Source organism: Accipiter gentilis, chromosome 5, assembly GCF_929443795.1.
Source record: "Accipiter gentilis chromosome 5, bAccGen1.1, whole genome shotgun sequence".
Taxonomy (NCBI): Eukaryota; Metazoa; Chordata; class Aves; order Accipitriformes; family Accipitridae; genus Astur; species Astur gentilis.
Window position 1 is genome coordinate 35,910,424 of NC_064884.1, and position 14,603 is coordinate 35,925,026.

General features: G+C 37.4%; 1 protein-coding gene across 9 annotated transcripts in view; it reads right to left on the minus strand.

The window, feature by feature from the left end:
* Window positions 1–341: 341 nt before the first annotated feature.
* UTRN (utrophin) overlaps window positions 342–14,603 on the minus strand; it is a 389,337-nt gene continuing 375,075 nt past the window's right edge. For all 9 annotated transcript variants that reach the window (XM_049799497.1, XM_049799498.1, XM_049799496.1 and 6 more), the window contains 4 exons: window positions 8,581–8,689; window positions 6,949–7,035; window positions 4,095–4,117; window positions 342–2,486 (listed from right to left, as the gene is read on the minus strand). In XM_049799497.1, the coding sequence (XP_049655454.1) occupies window positions 2,478–2,486; window positions 4,095–4,117; window positions 6,949–7,035; window positions 8,581–8,689 (228 nt within the window). In that variant the 3' untranslated portion in view covers window positions 342–2,477. The remainder of the gene's footprint in view (window positions 2,487–4,094; window positions 4,118–6,948; window positions 7,036–8,580; window positions 8,690–14,603) is intronic.

The window sequence follows — 14,603 nt, forward strand, 5'->3', positions numbered from 1 at the left end:
ATATGTATATATAACATTTTTAAAATAAAAGCAGTCTGCTTCTCAATGATCAAATTTAATATCTGTCATGAAAGTGAGAATGATTCCAGACTAAATCACTAAAGATCAAAAACTGGAGAAAATATGCACAGATTTATGAGGAGAAAACACTGCTTAATGTCATTTATAGAAATGCAAACCAACACCAAAAATGCTAGCACATAGAAATGGACTATTGCAGCACCCTGGTGTTAAAATTAATCTTCTTCAGAATGAAATTTTCATCATTTAGCAATGAGAAGTGCCATCCTTGAACACCACAAAACTTGAAAGAACTCCATACTTTTTCTCATGTTACTGCAATATATTCCTTTTATTTATTATTGTCTCAGAGGAAGAATGTTACAATGTAGTGTTTGAAGCAGCATTTACTTGGCAGCAGAGGACAAAGGATGCATACAAACACAGGCAGAAAAACAACTTTATACATAACCTCATATTCAGAACAAAAATAAAAGCCACCAAATTCACTACTGAGACCTTTTTTTACTTATGTAGGGGAGTATTTTTAAGGATTCTTTGCCTAGAGAATGATGTAGCTTGATAAAAGCAAAGTACTTTGCAGAGAACAGAATATAAAGCTATTTCCAATACTACTTATGAAGATAGGTCTGAGGTAGAAAGGTGGTCATGGCTTTCCTCTTCTGTAAAATGTGGGGTTTTTTCTTCTCAAAATAACTACGCTACTTTTTTTTAATAGATGAAGCATTTATAGGAGCCAGCATCTTCTCTTCCCACTGACAATTTTGCTCCACTCACTTGGGAATAATACTTAGCATTTATATAGAGCTTTTCAAACACTAACTAAGCAGGCTCTACAACACTTTTGAGAGGTAAGTACTATCATCCCCATTTTACAGATGGGAAAAGAGGCAGAATGGTTAAATAATTTGCCAAAGGGTTCAGAAAGAACTGGCATCGGAGCCAACACTAGAACATGGTCAACGCTGCGCCCAAATCACTACTTGAGCAGCAGCAGACCAGGAGTGAATACTGTGGGTGCAGGACAGTCTAAGTTGGCACCACTTCACAAAAACACTAGAAATTCCTGACCTGCTGTCTTAATGTCCTCTAGCATTTTTCGGTAGCAGTAAAGAATTTACAACTCTTCCAATACCATTTTGAGATTTTTTTTTTCTTCAGTAATAATTAAGAACAACACAGTTTAGTTTCTCTCCACTATACATGAAATATATTGCATGCAGTTTTACCAATTAAAGGTGTCCTGAAATTAAAGCAAGTGTCCATGCAGCATTGGTAAACTCTGAAGGCAATAAAATCTCTTACGAAAATTTTAAAACTAGAGATCCGCTGATCAGTGACATAACTTTCCCGTAATTATACCTACTTAAAGTACATAAATAAATGATTTCAAAGATAAAGATGAGTTGCAAGATTACAATGCCAAATGATAGTATCTAAGCGCATTGCAGTTTTGAAGAAAACGTTCCATTGCTAATAGTATTGGAAAGGGCTTTCTAATTGTCTCTTCATTTCCAAGAGGCAGACAAAAGGAGACGAGGATCTCACGGAAATTAGCTTTACTTCACAGACTGTAAATTCCAAAACTTGAAGCAAGTTTGGCACAGCAGGGAACAGCAAAGCTTTGTCTCTGAACAAAGTTGGGAAAGATTACACTAACTTAGACCTTACTACAAACAACTTAAGCTATCATCTAAGTCCTCTTTTTAGCTATCTCCTGATTTAAAGTAAAGTAAGGCTCAAAAAAATAATCCTCCAAATGAGTGTGTTGGCTGGAAATAACTAAAAGAAAGTTAAAAATACCATTTTGGTGCATGAGGAGGATGATTTGAAATGAGAGTCTATCTTGTTTAACAGAGTTAAAAATACTGTAGCTTGCACCCAACGGCAATTTTTGTTAACCAATAACAATAATGCAGATTATGGGAACTTCATATGCCAATCCTGAAAACAACTCAAGGGTATTCCGAAATCTGTGTGGTCAGATGGTTAGCGTATAAATAATCATTACAGAATATTAAATGTGTGAGAATATAACTAAAGGTATTTTACAATGTAAAAGCAAAGAGCTAAAAGGAATGTATAAATGTAACATTTTGCTCCAAACTCCTTATGCAGTTCTCTTTACGGTTATCAAAAAGAACGTATATAAAGCCCCTGCCCCTTTTCCCGCGGCTGTATATTTATACAAATCAGTGACAAATACTCCACTGCTCATTAATTTACAGTTGCATAGAAAGGGAAGAAGAAGAAAAAAAATCGATACTATAAAAACCACATCCTCATCTTTGGGTATTCAGTGTTTTACTATTTCAAGTAGAACACGCAGTCAGAGCGATCGGCATGTTCCAGGGTCCCATGCAGCCTTCTGATGAAGTGGAGCTCGCAATCGATGCTTTGTAGAAAAGGGTTGTACTGCACGTCAGGAAGCGCTGGTCGATGTCCAAATGAACACTTCACATTGCCTGTCATGATGAGAAATAACCCTGTCAGTACCACATTAACACATGCAGAGAGCTCTAACTGTTCTGGGCTCAGCTCAGTTAAGGATTCTGAGGTCATTTTACAAACCCCCTGTATTTTAAAAATTTAGATGTATTGGCCCAAGACTCAGCAAATCACTGAGGCATGTAGTTAAGAGAAATCTAGTTTTACTATACTGGAGTGTTTAAAATTCTTGTTGAGTAAGGCCTAGAGGATGTTAGCCTACAGAGCAGTAAATATAGACTCTCCATATTCTGCCTAAACTTTTTTTCTATGGATGCAAACTACTGTCCTATCTGAAGCCTAAGTGGTAAAAAGGGAGAGTATACAGAGTCTGGATTTGGAGGCAGCCCTTTCAAATGTGAAGCTTATTTCCAGGCTCTTGTTTCAGGATTCTGTTCCTGAACAGACAAACGTGCCTTCTCTAATGGTTCTGGAAGGGTAGATTTGCTGTGAGACCATTTGGGAATCATCCTGTACCTAAAAAAAAAAAATCAAATCTCTTTCAGGAAGATTAGTATTATTCACTGATAACACTGTTTCACTGAAAGCTATCTCTGTGCCTGCTCAGAGGAAGGATTTCTGAAAAATGCTAGTTTAATTCACTGATTTAGCTTATCAAGAGATGGAAACACGAAGTCTGAGTTAACCGAGTACAGGGCATGATTCATCCCACTCTCTTTAGGAATTCCTGTTTGGGAGGACAATCTTACTATCCCAGATATTGCAATCCAAGAAAGTGTTTGCAGAGCAATATTTCTGAATTTTTAGATATTCATTTTGGGGGAGGTCCGACCTTGCAAACTGTGGATTAATGGGCAAGGTGAAACAATCTGGGGGAGTAAATAGATTCTTTCCCTACCACTTAATTCTTCTCAAGTCTCGCACAGCAATTTGTGGTAGTCTTTAAAACTTATTTAACAATGAAACTTCCAAAGAACTCTGCAACAACACAAGATTATGTTGTTCCTTCTTTGTCATACGTGGGCTCCAATGTCCACCTAAACCTATAGCAAGTGTTTTTCCTAATTTTGTTACTTATAACAGAAATTTAACTGATCCTTCATACCAGTTAGATTTTCAAGAACACGTATCTAGATACCAGATTGCTTTCCACATTTTTGTGAACTCTGAAAGCAGCCAAATTTCTGCTTTGGGTTTGTAAAGTGGTCGCCTACTGGGAGAAGGCAGCTTAATCTAATGCCTAAGATGCTGTGTGGCTCTTGATCCTTGTGCCCTGGTGCCCATAGCTCCTGAAACTGGAACACCAGGACATATGGATGTCTTTGCAAGAACCAGCTTTGATCTTGCAAGCTGATGCTGGCTTGAAACTAATTGGCCAGGATAGATCCAAGCTGATTCCATCTGGTTAGCATCCCAGAACTGCACACCATAGTACATTTGGTAATGCCTGAACTAGTAAGGAATATTCCAGAATCTAGCCTGCCTGTTACATTGGTCTAGCTTCCAAAGAAACCTCTAGGGAAAAATATAGAAAAAAAAACCCAGACACTTTGCTTTAATGGAACTTTTCCACTTGCTTTACTTTGCTTCCAATGACTATGCAAGTATGTAAACATGTCTCATACCTGTGGTCTGCCAGTGAAACTTGCTGCAAATAGAAAGAAAAAAAAACACAAAAGAAATTCAGAAATTTACATGATTCTGCATCTTGGCACTTTAAAAACAAAGCCAGTATCAGGAAAATATGTACTACAGAAGAACAAAAAGACTCCTATCTTTTAAAAAACTAAACATTTAACTAGAAGTATGTTGTAAAGGTCTATACACAACTTTATTCACAAATTTACAGCATTATGAATATATAGTTTATATGAATTGATCCTTTTTCACCACTTGCGACCATATAGACCTACGGGTGGTGTGCTATAAAATCATCTGTTCAAATGATCTGTTCTGGAAGTCACTCGGATGCACAGGCAAGACTGCTGCACAATGTTGCACACCCGCCTGGTTCTGAGGACCAACCTCATAAATAAGGAAGGAAAAGAGGCATTATATCCATAATCAAAGGATCCGGGGAGCAAAAAAAACCCCAAACCCAACCGTTAAGAGCAGTGCAGGCCCTACTATATGAATAATTGCTTCATAAGAGATATTTGGACTAAGCAGAAATACCAATTTCAAGATGAATTATAACCTGAAACCCATAAAAACAAATACAGCAAATAAGAAGCCTGGCTCTATGATACAGTCAAGGTGGGATAAAAATAATCTCAGATGCTAGTAAGGCTCAGATGCTAGTAACTCCTTAATGAAAGCTGTGGCCAAGGTGGGAGAGACCAGTAGTGACGAGGCTGTGAAAAAATAGCCCTTTTTTTTTTTATTAAATAAGCGGATGTATGTTGAACGTGAAAGGCTGTTCTAATAAAATTTAGCTTGGGTATAATTAAAAAATGGTACAGATATTATTTTTTTAAGGCTAGGAATACAGTGATGCCTTAAAGCAGATTGCGTAGGGAGTCCATGGAGTTTGCGTCACTAGAAGTTTTACAGAACAGGTTAGACAATTGTCCATCCAGAAAGACAGTTCCATCTCAAACGGCCACAGGAAAAGATGAGGGACTAGATGGTCTGTCACAGTCTTCCCTAGCAAAACTCACAGAGTTGAATGCACTTTGTTGGGAAGGCCAGATTAATAATCCTCATTCCAGGCTTCTAAAAGAGTATGTGAATCTTACATGGTTAAAAAAATATACTCCTAGTAACTCTCCCAAGAGTAAGAGATGTTACAGAACGACTGAAGAAGAGCAAACATAGGTAGTACCTCCTAATTGGGGCATGCTGGTTTGGTTTGATTTCTTCAGCAGCATGTCAATGACAGAGGGAAAAGTCACATGAAATTTAGAACTGTGACTTTTTTTAATCTTAAATGCTCAGATACACTTCACAATATAAAAGGATGTGGGGCCCTGGTTTTCACTCAGAGTCCCCTCCTGCCTCATTCAGGATATTGTTTCATGGATATTAGGTTCTCTTTTTTCCATGTTTCCTGGTTGCAGAGAACAGCCATCATTATCAAGCTTGCCCTGACAGAGGGCAATTTGTTTTAAATTCATTTGGGGCAAATGACCAGGTAGCTGTATAATTCTTATACATGCAAGACAGGAATTTGAAAAAAAAAAAAGAAAAAAAAAAGAACTGATACTGGAGTTGCATTTTCTACTGATTTGTATACACACACACGCCCTTGAGTTGTGCTGAGTAGCATCACTAGCTGTTGACTTTGAGAAGAGATGCTCCTTAAAATCTAATCCTTAATTTGCAAAACTATGGGCTCTGAACTATTGAACTCACTGAAAATCTCAAAGGACAGCTGAAACAAGACCTTTTTTGCTAGATCCTAATTTGCTTTCTCAGAATGTGCAAAGTGCATCTTCTGTGATGCAGTTCTTCACAGCCAAGGAATGTACATACAAGAGATAGATGGGGTAAAACTCAGGGTTCACTGAGTTTACAAAATAGAATAGAATTTCAATCCCGATGCTTCTGCGAGAACTGGGCATAAACACCCTCCCTGTCACTTCTGCCTTTTAAAACTGACCATCATTATTACATTTCATTTGAAAGAACTGTTGAAAGTTTAAGACTATATCAAAGTTTTCACTACTGTTTTTCTGAGGCAAAGAGCTGAAGGTGTAGATATATATGTATGTATGTAAAAAAAATAAATACACTGAATAACAAAGTTTCCACTTTACTCTCCCTGCCAAAGCCAACAATCTGTATGAAATACTGCTGGAAACGGAGAGATAGCTACTCACTCTTGTGAGTGAAGTGATACTCTGGAAGGAACAGGATCAGCAGAAATATATGTCAGCTGATATAAGGCATGCATAGGAAACTAATTGGTTTTCCTTTTGATCTCTCTTTAATAGATGCTGAATAAAATACCAACTTTCAATACATTTAAGCAGGGGAAGGTGTTATGTGCTGTGTTAACAGTTATTTTCTCTGGTCAATTAGTTTCATAACTAGTTCAATAATTAGTTCAGGCAGCCAGGATTAGGCTATGGTCCCTCCTGTTGCCTAAGGACTGTTTTTCAAGTTTTATTAGAAAACCAGCATTCAGGATTTCTGATTCTACATTCACTTAAGTTCTATATAAGGCTTATATCAGCAGCTACTAGGATCCTAGGTCTCTTTTCCTTTATGTGGGCACAGCTGAAAATTCCATATGGAGCTACCGGCTTTTCTTAACAGTGAATCACTTCCACTTAAAACATGAGAGTATTTGTTTATCACAAATAGCGTCTATTGAGAAACTTTAAAGAACAGAATTACATAGCTTGTGTATCTTGCCAGGAAATCTCATCAGAAAGAAGATTTTTTTCCTAGTCAATACCACAAGAATGACTTTTTTCTTCAAAAGACCGCCTCAAATTCAATACTATTCTCAGAGACATATTTTGTTACACTTACAGCAGCAAGCTGGAAACGTGCTGTTGATTTGCTCCATAACATCTGTTAGATCTGTATTGGTATCATGAGGTGGAACTAACAAGTCATCTGCAGATATGACAACAAAACAGAGCAATGAATTTTGTTACGAGGGAAAAAAAAAAAAGACAGACGACTACAACATTCTGAAAGGCATTCTCATCCAACCTTCCAGTTAAATACTCCTTTATATTTCAAGGCAAACCACTACCTGAAGCCTTTGTAACTTAGTGTGCAGGAACTGTCATTGATAATTGCCAGCCTTGGGAGAGGAGGTGAAAGTTACAGTATTGATTTGCAGCAGAACTCATTTCTCTTTTACTAAAGCTTAATCATTGCACCCAAGATTTAACTAGAAGAAATTGTCAAGAAGGAGCAGTATGTAAGAATTTACAGTTAAAATAAATAAAAGGTTTACAAGATGAGGGAATTATACTCAGTAGCTGCTCAATTAAAATTCTGTTCCATTTTCAGATGATTTGTCATGTAACTTTCAGAGCAAATATACCATTCTTTTTCTGAAAAAAGCATTTATCTTTTAGATGGTCTTTATTCAACATGCACCAGCAATTTCACTAGTGTTAAAATCCTCCTTGCCATTTTTTTGGTTTTGTTTTGTTTGGGGTTTTTTTGTTTGTTTGTTTGTTTTTTTTTTTTTTTTTTTAAATGCTGCTTAAAATTAGCCAAGGGAATGGTTAGGGAATACAACTGGCTCTGTTCCTGGCAGTGTTCTTAGACAGCATGTCTTATAAATCTAGCATTGCATTAAATCAGACTCAAAGAAATTCCATGTTTTTCCAGATAAAGTAAAGGCACATGTCAACACTGAAACTTTTCAGTATGCAAAATAATATTTTTCCTGTTTTCCACAGAAGTAAAATCATTATTTAATCTCCAACACAAAAGCTTGAAAATAAAAACAGGGAGGAAATTGCAATTAAGATAATTTGAGAAAAATCTTTTATTTTTCACCTAATTTTGAGCATTCAATGGTCTGTAGCTATTTCTGCTAATTTCCAGTGGAATTAATGAGTTTGGATACTGCAGAATTTAAAGTAATCTTTCAAGAGAGAAATCCCCTCATGTGCAGAGGCTGTACACTTAAATATCCAATAATTCCTAAAGATGTGAAGTCTTTGAGGGGTGGGGTCATCAAAATAGCGGGATGAGCAGAGGATACACAAGAATTTTTACAGCAGCCATCAGGAAGCTTCAATTACATGTTTTGGACATTTGTTGCTGTATCTGACAGATTACTTGGGTGCATAAGTGTACTGTAAAACAAACAGCTGTTGGCCATTTCGGTCCAATGAGAACTGGCTCCCCCTTCAAGTGAGGTTGGATTTGCCCAGTAAATTCACTTGCTCAAAACAGGTGGGACCAAGGAGTCCGTTGACAGAAATCCATATTTCAGAGCCACATGGATTCTTGTGATACTGCAGCTGTTTGCAAGTGTGGGGAAGCAACAGCTCCTGCTGCAGTAAGTCTTGTTCCCAGTAGCATCACAAAGATCAGTTCCTTTTTATTTATAAATCTTTCCAGAAAGATGCCAACAAACCGATTCAGTAGTCACCTACAGACCCACACAACACATTACCTGATCAAAACACTTACCTGTCTGCAGAAACTGGGAGCTTGTCTCTTGCTCGAGCGGGTAGCCAAGGGCGGAGTGCTGGGGCGAAGCACAGGGGGAGGTGCCATTAACCCGGGAGTCTGACTCGGGCTACATTAAAGACAGTAATACCCAAATTTAGATAAATTGTATCTTACAGAATTTAAGTTCGGGTTTGTATGCAGTCACCCCGCTCCCTTCCTTTTTTATGTGCTCTTTCTTGTTTGTTCTCCAAACTATTGAAAGTTGGCTTAGGTCTATATAACCGTTGGGGGGGACAGGGGACCAAACCAACAGCTTGTTAAAAGAAAATTCAGACTTAAGTGTAATTCTTATGAGACTGCAGTTGATGGTCTTGTTAAAAACAATGTTCCGTTGTGAGCATGCATCATAGAAACACAAGGTTATGTACAACCCAAACAGCCTGTCCGAGGCTCTCAGTCCAGCTACACAGCAGAAAGACTACACAGTGGTATTACTGGGGTTGTATATATATGTGTGGATATATACATACATATACACATATACAGAGGACATTCAGCTAAGGTCACCTAAGAAGCTTTACTGGGATGACTGACCACGCTTAGAAACAACTGTTGAATCATGAACAGTTTCGCAAAACTCCTTCACAATCAAGCTGAGCGAAGACACAAGATTTGAGAGAACGTTGTTAAATCTAGCTAGCCATCACTCCTGCTGACACTGCTTGTCAATAGTGTGGAGTACACCAAATTTACAGGAAAACTACGTACTATGTAATCTCCAGAAATATATGAGAAGGAACCCATATACTTTGAAAATTGTGTTGTAGGCAAGCCTTTCTGGACTCTTAAATTCACCTGAAGATTCAAACACAGAAGTTCTATATTACATTTAGTTGTAACCATGTATGTGCTGGAGATAATGTGTAAGTATACATATATGGACACAAAATAAGACAAGACTGTAAGACCGCTTCACTACAACAACTCAGAAATATCAGAAGGGATCTTATTCAGGCATTTTTTTCCTCTTTTCCTTCTTTCTTGTAAGAAATCGTTTGAGAAAGAAAGTAGTAATACAGTAATACAGTATTTGAACTCCAGAAGTGATTGTTCTGAAAAAACAGAAGGACATGGAGTAGTATTTACATGAGGCAGTTATAGAATCTTAGCTGAAATGGTTGTCCCTATCATTTGTCTTTTCAATTGCAAATCATCAAATTACTTCCAAACAGCTTAAAGAGCAGATTAAGTAAATCTGTGAAAAGCAGATATAGAATTAATAATAATAATAATAATAAATTACTTTTACGATCTGTTTGAAACTGAGACTTAACAAGTACCTAGAAGAGCTATGAGACTCGATGCAAAGAGGTAACACACTGAATGGCTGTTAATTTGTGCACAAGTTTGCTCCTTTGCAGCTCACAGCCTTAAGTGCAACATTCGATTTTTTGCAACAACTTCCAGTTTAAGAAAAAAAACTTCAACAAAACTGAGATTGTTGAACAACGAAAGATACTTTTACTTCTATACACAGTGGTGAGGAATAGAAGGAAATGTTCCCTTGAGTACTCAGCAAATCTTTTTTTATCCTCAAAATCTCATCTCTCTTTCAGCATGACAATACCAACTTCCAGCTTTGACTAAAATAAATCAAGAGCTATTGCTCTGCATATAGAAGACAAAGAAAAATGGAAATGTTTTCAAGCCAGCCAAGGATTTTACTATCAAGACACTCCTATGAACAGTGAATGCCAATCAAGTAGTTAAGTAATTTGCTATTCAGTATCAGGCTTCCACCCAGCTACAGGATCGAGGTAAAATGAGTGTGGTGATTTTAAATAGGCCAAGCCCGGGGTAACTAACTCCAGGTAATTCTGTATAGCCAGGAACCTCTGTTCAAGAAGAAGTTAGAGCTATAACGGTAAAGAGATGAAGCAAACTCTCCAAGGGTTAAGAGTTACTTCAGCACAGAAAAACGAGGCTAACTCCAGTGGCAGAGCGGCTGTTTGCCCACCCCACAAACAGATGGACAGAGAGAATTTGCATCATCCAAAATGCAAACTTGCACCCGGACCGGATCTCTCTCCCTCTTCAAGCAGTAACTGCAGACAAATGGTGTGGAGATGACTAAGGGTGACTGAGGAAAGAAGATCGGTGCTGGACTTGATACAAAACTGCAGTACAGCAACACATAAGCTAGATCAAGGATAGTGAGGCACTGCAAAGTCAAGATTAATTAGGATAGAAAAGAGATGCCTACAAAATTAAACGAAGAGTTAGTAGTGAAGGTTATTTAGTACCGCTTAGGAGTGCTATTGCAAATGACAAAAAAAGCCCTGCAGAGCACGAGGACTTTAAAAGTGGATAAACTGAGAGCAAACAAAACATACTTGGAATACTTTACGTTGATGTACCATATATTGCTGCAGCAGTCAGAATGAAATACTGCAGTTGGATTTAAAAAAAACCAACCCAAAACACAACAGAAAACATATCCCCTTCTAATCAGAGGACAATGTCTGATGACTTAATTTTCATTTAAATACATTGATAAATGTTACACTACATAGTTCCAGTGACTGCAATAACTAGAAAAGCCAAAATAAACCCAAACCCTCTTCTTCCAAACTCAGGACAATACAGTTAAGCAGATGAAGAGTGGGCTTTGGAGCAGAAAGGGAAAGGTTCTGTTAGTGGCACAAAAGCCTTTATATAATAATCAGATACTGAAAAAAGTTAAATGTAAAATAGTTGAGGACATAGCTGCATGTATTTACATGATTTAACAGTTTTACTGGGAGAAAACCCAAGAAAAAAACTGTAGAAAATCATGTTCTACTTGACCCCAGTTGTGTAACAGCTACAAAATCTGATCACTTCCATCACCAATTCCCTTCAGGCATTATGAAGTTCATGTATTCTCATTCAAAACAACCCAGCAGACAATCCTTAAGCCAGAAGCCATAAGAAAATAGCCCTAGTTGTTCCTATATGCCTGCTTCTCCATCCTGAATAAATAAAAGCAGGGATACTGAGCATGCCCCTATAAGGATGAGGGGGAAGTTTAAACACCAGTTTCTGGGAGTTTTCAAACTTCTTTTTATGCAAAACCAAATAAGGATATGAAGGGACAGATAAATTCTTCTCCAGAGTACTCTGAAATTGAGGGCTTTTTCTGTAGTACACCAGTTTTTAAAGCATTTCAAAGGAGATATTTATTATAACCAGTTTTTCACTGTACCTCCTGTGGGTGTCTTTTCCAAAGAAGAGCCTGAAGTGTTCTGTAGCTTAATGGATACATAAGACATACCCGTTCTTCCCCTGACTTCTGTTGCTTTTGGTGAAAAACAAAATGCACCCTGCCTCCGAATCACAGGAAACCTCAAAAAGGCCAATTCCCTTACCACATCTATTACGGATGTTTCTTCTTGTTCCAGACTTACTTATTCTCCTAGCTACAAAAGAAACAAAGTCTCCTCTGCTCTTTTGATAAAGCTCCTCTGTTTTCAGTTGGAGAGGGAGCTGCAGTCACTATTTACTCTGTCATATAGCCATTGACAGATGATTTTAGCTCCCATTAACTTCAATATCAAATCCAATATGAAACCTCTATTCAGTAGCTCAGACAATCAGAGAAAAATCCAGAGAGACTTTAAATGTCCTTCATAATAGGTCTTACTTCTACTTTGCACATACGGTATCTAAAAGGGATGAAAAAAGAAAAAAGACAATGTATTCTTTATTTCTTCTCTCTATAATTAACATGTTGGTATCAAAGTTGTCACATGCCAGTTCTGTTTCGCCTTCCTCTTTGACACTATAATCAATCAGGCAGAAAAAAATCACAACATTGTGTGACAGCTACCATTCCTTTGGGCTTGCTAAAATAAAAATAGTGTGGTAACCTCAGCATTGTGACCCAAAGTAGGCAAATGTACAGTGCGGATGCATGCATATTTCTGCTAAAGGTGCTCTCTGAAGAATGTCCTAGAATTCTCTCATCTAGATTAAAGAGTTACTACAGGAAAGTTTCTAAGTTTCATTAATTCTCTACCCAAATATCTGTGTGTAGATAGACTCACTCCGTATCTTTTAGAGAAAAAAATCCCAGTATTTTAGATTCAGTGGCAAGTTATTAACCCAAACAACAGTCAGGAGGCTGAGCGGAGAAGAGAAATGGAGAGACTTCTGCTGTCGACAGGAGAGAGAAACAGAGATGGCATGAAATGCCAGTCATGGCAAAGAAATTGCTATTAGTCAGTTGTGACCTTTAATACTAGTAATTATTATTACAGGAATGACAGAGTTGTCATATATTTTGACATTGGGACTTATGAGAGTCTTCCATGTAAATCACCCATCTCATTAATGTGATAAGGTATTCCTTATATCCACTAAAAAAATAATTGGGACAGCCAATAAAAGCAAAAGCAATAAATAAACATACTTAGAGCCTCAGCTGGCTTCTGATAAAGTCCTTCCCCAAGCACTGAAAGAGATAAAGACTTTCATAGACAGTAATGGCCTAGGTGATAGAAAAACAAACATGCTGAAGGGTCGTCATTTTTTCAGAAAGTTAAGGGGGCAGCAATGGGATTCAGTGCTGCTTCATAATTGTACGATGTCAAAACAAAGAAGTTTCAAAGAACATATACTAAAAATTTGAATTATTTACAATTTCTGAATCCCCTTCAGGGGAGTAGTTTCAGCATCCTTGGAGACAGCTTGCAAAAAATCTGCTTAGTGGCAGGTCAAAAAAACCCTGCCAAACAACATTAGGATGCATATAAAAAAGCATATTGAAAAGTCACAGATATATTATAAAAGCAATAATGCAAACCACCTCAGATACTTGACTTCATACCAGCCACTTCATTAAAAGACAGAGGAAAATCAGGAACAGCTTAGGAAATGGCACTTGGAACAATCAGAAGCATGGCATGACTCCCACATAGGAAGGAGATTTTGGACGGGAAGCAAAAGAACAACAGTATATAGTAAATGAGGTGTAAATGATCAGAAATACTGACAAAGGTCAAGTCTGTTCTACCTTACCCTATCAGAAACCACACACTGCAGAATTCCCAGAAAAAATGCAAAAGCAGAACTGATAAGAAGAAACTACTGCCCCTCTGCCCACCCAGTTTATCACAACACACATATATCCTCTAAAGGTCTTACTAAGAATGTTATAAGGATACTGAAAAGATTACAAAATCCACAGCTACAATAGAAAAAAAGGAAGTTCTAAAGGGTGAACATGTTCCTGCTTTAAGCACTAAGCTGAAAATGACTACGGGTTTGGCAGAACTTCTGTGTTTCTATTCTACAGCTGTTTCTTTGCAGATTTTAAACCCTTCTCTGAAACACCTAGTATTGGCCACAGTTCTCAAGACACTTACTTCATGAATTATTGTTAACAGTTGCACCAGTTGTTGTCTTCCCTGTTAAATACTTAAGTTACTCAAATACTGATTAAAGATGCTAGAATAACAGTAACAATAACAAAAATACTCTGGTATAGGGGTAGGGAAGCCCTTGGAACAGATGTATCTTAATGCTATTCACCCAAAACTGCCTAGAAAAATGACAAAATCAGCCAGCGAAACAAACAAAAAATATCTTTATCACTGCAAGAAGAGTATCATCTACAGCAGGAACTTCTGCCATTTTGATACCTGGTTTATGCAGTCTGTTTCTTGGCTTAGTTAAATTCTCTACTACGTACAGCCAGTCACTTGACTTGTGGAAGGCAGGAATCATCTGCCTTACTGTACTCTTACCCAAGTGTAATGTTTAGTTAGGGGAAAACATTCATACAAATTTCTCTTCATCATTCAAGCTTTCACACACAATATAGTACAAACTAACATCTCTTACAGCAACATCTACAAGGTGGTGTTATTTTTATAATCTAGATGTGCATATGCTGACTTAAAAAACAATCAACATTTCCTCCCCCAACAAAGAAACCCTACAATCTCTTGCTACTGACATTTGCTAAAAGGCTCTTGCCTTTAGCATTTACTTGTGCACAG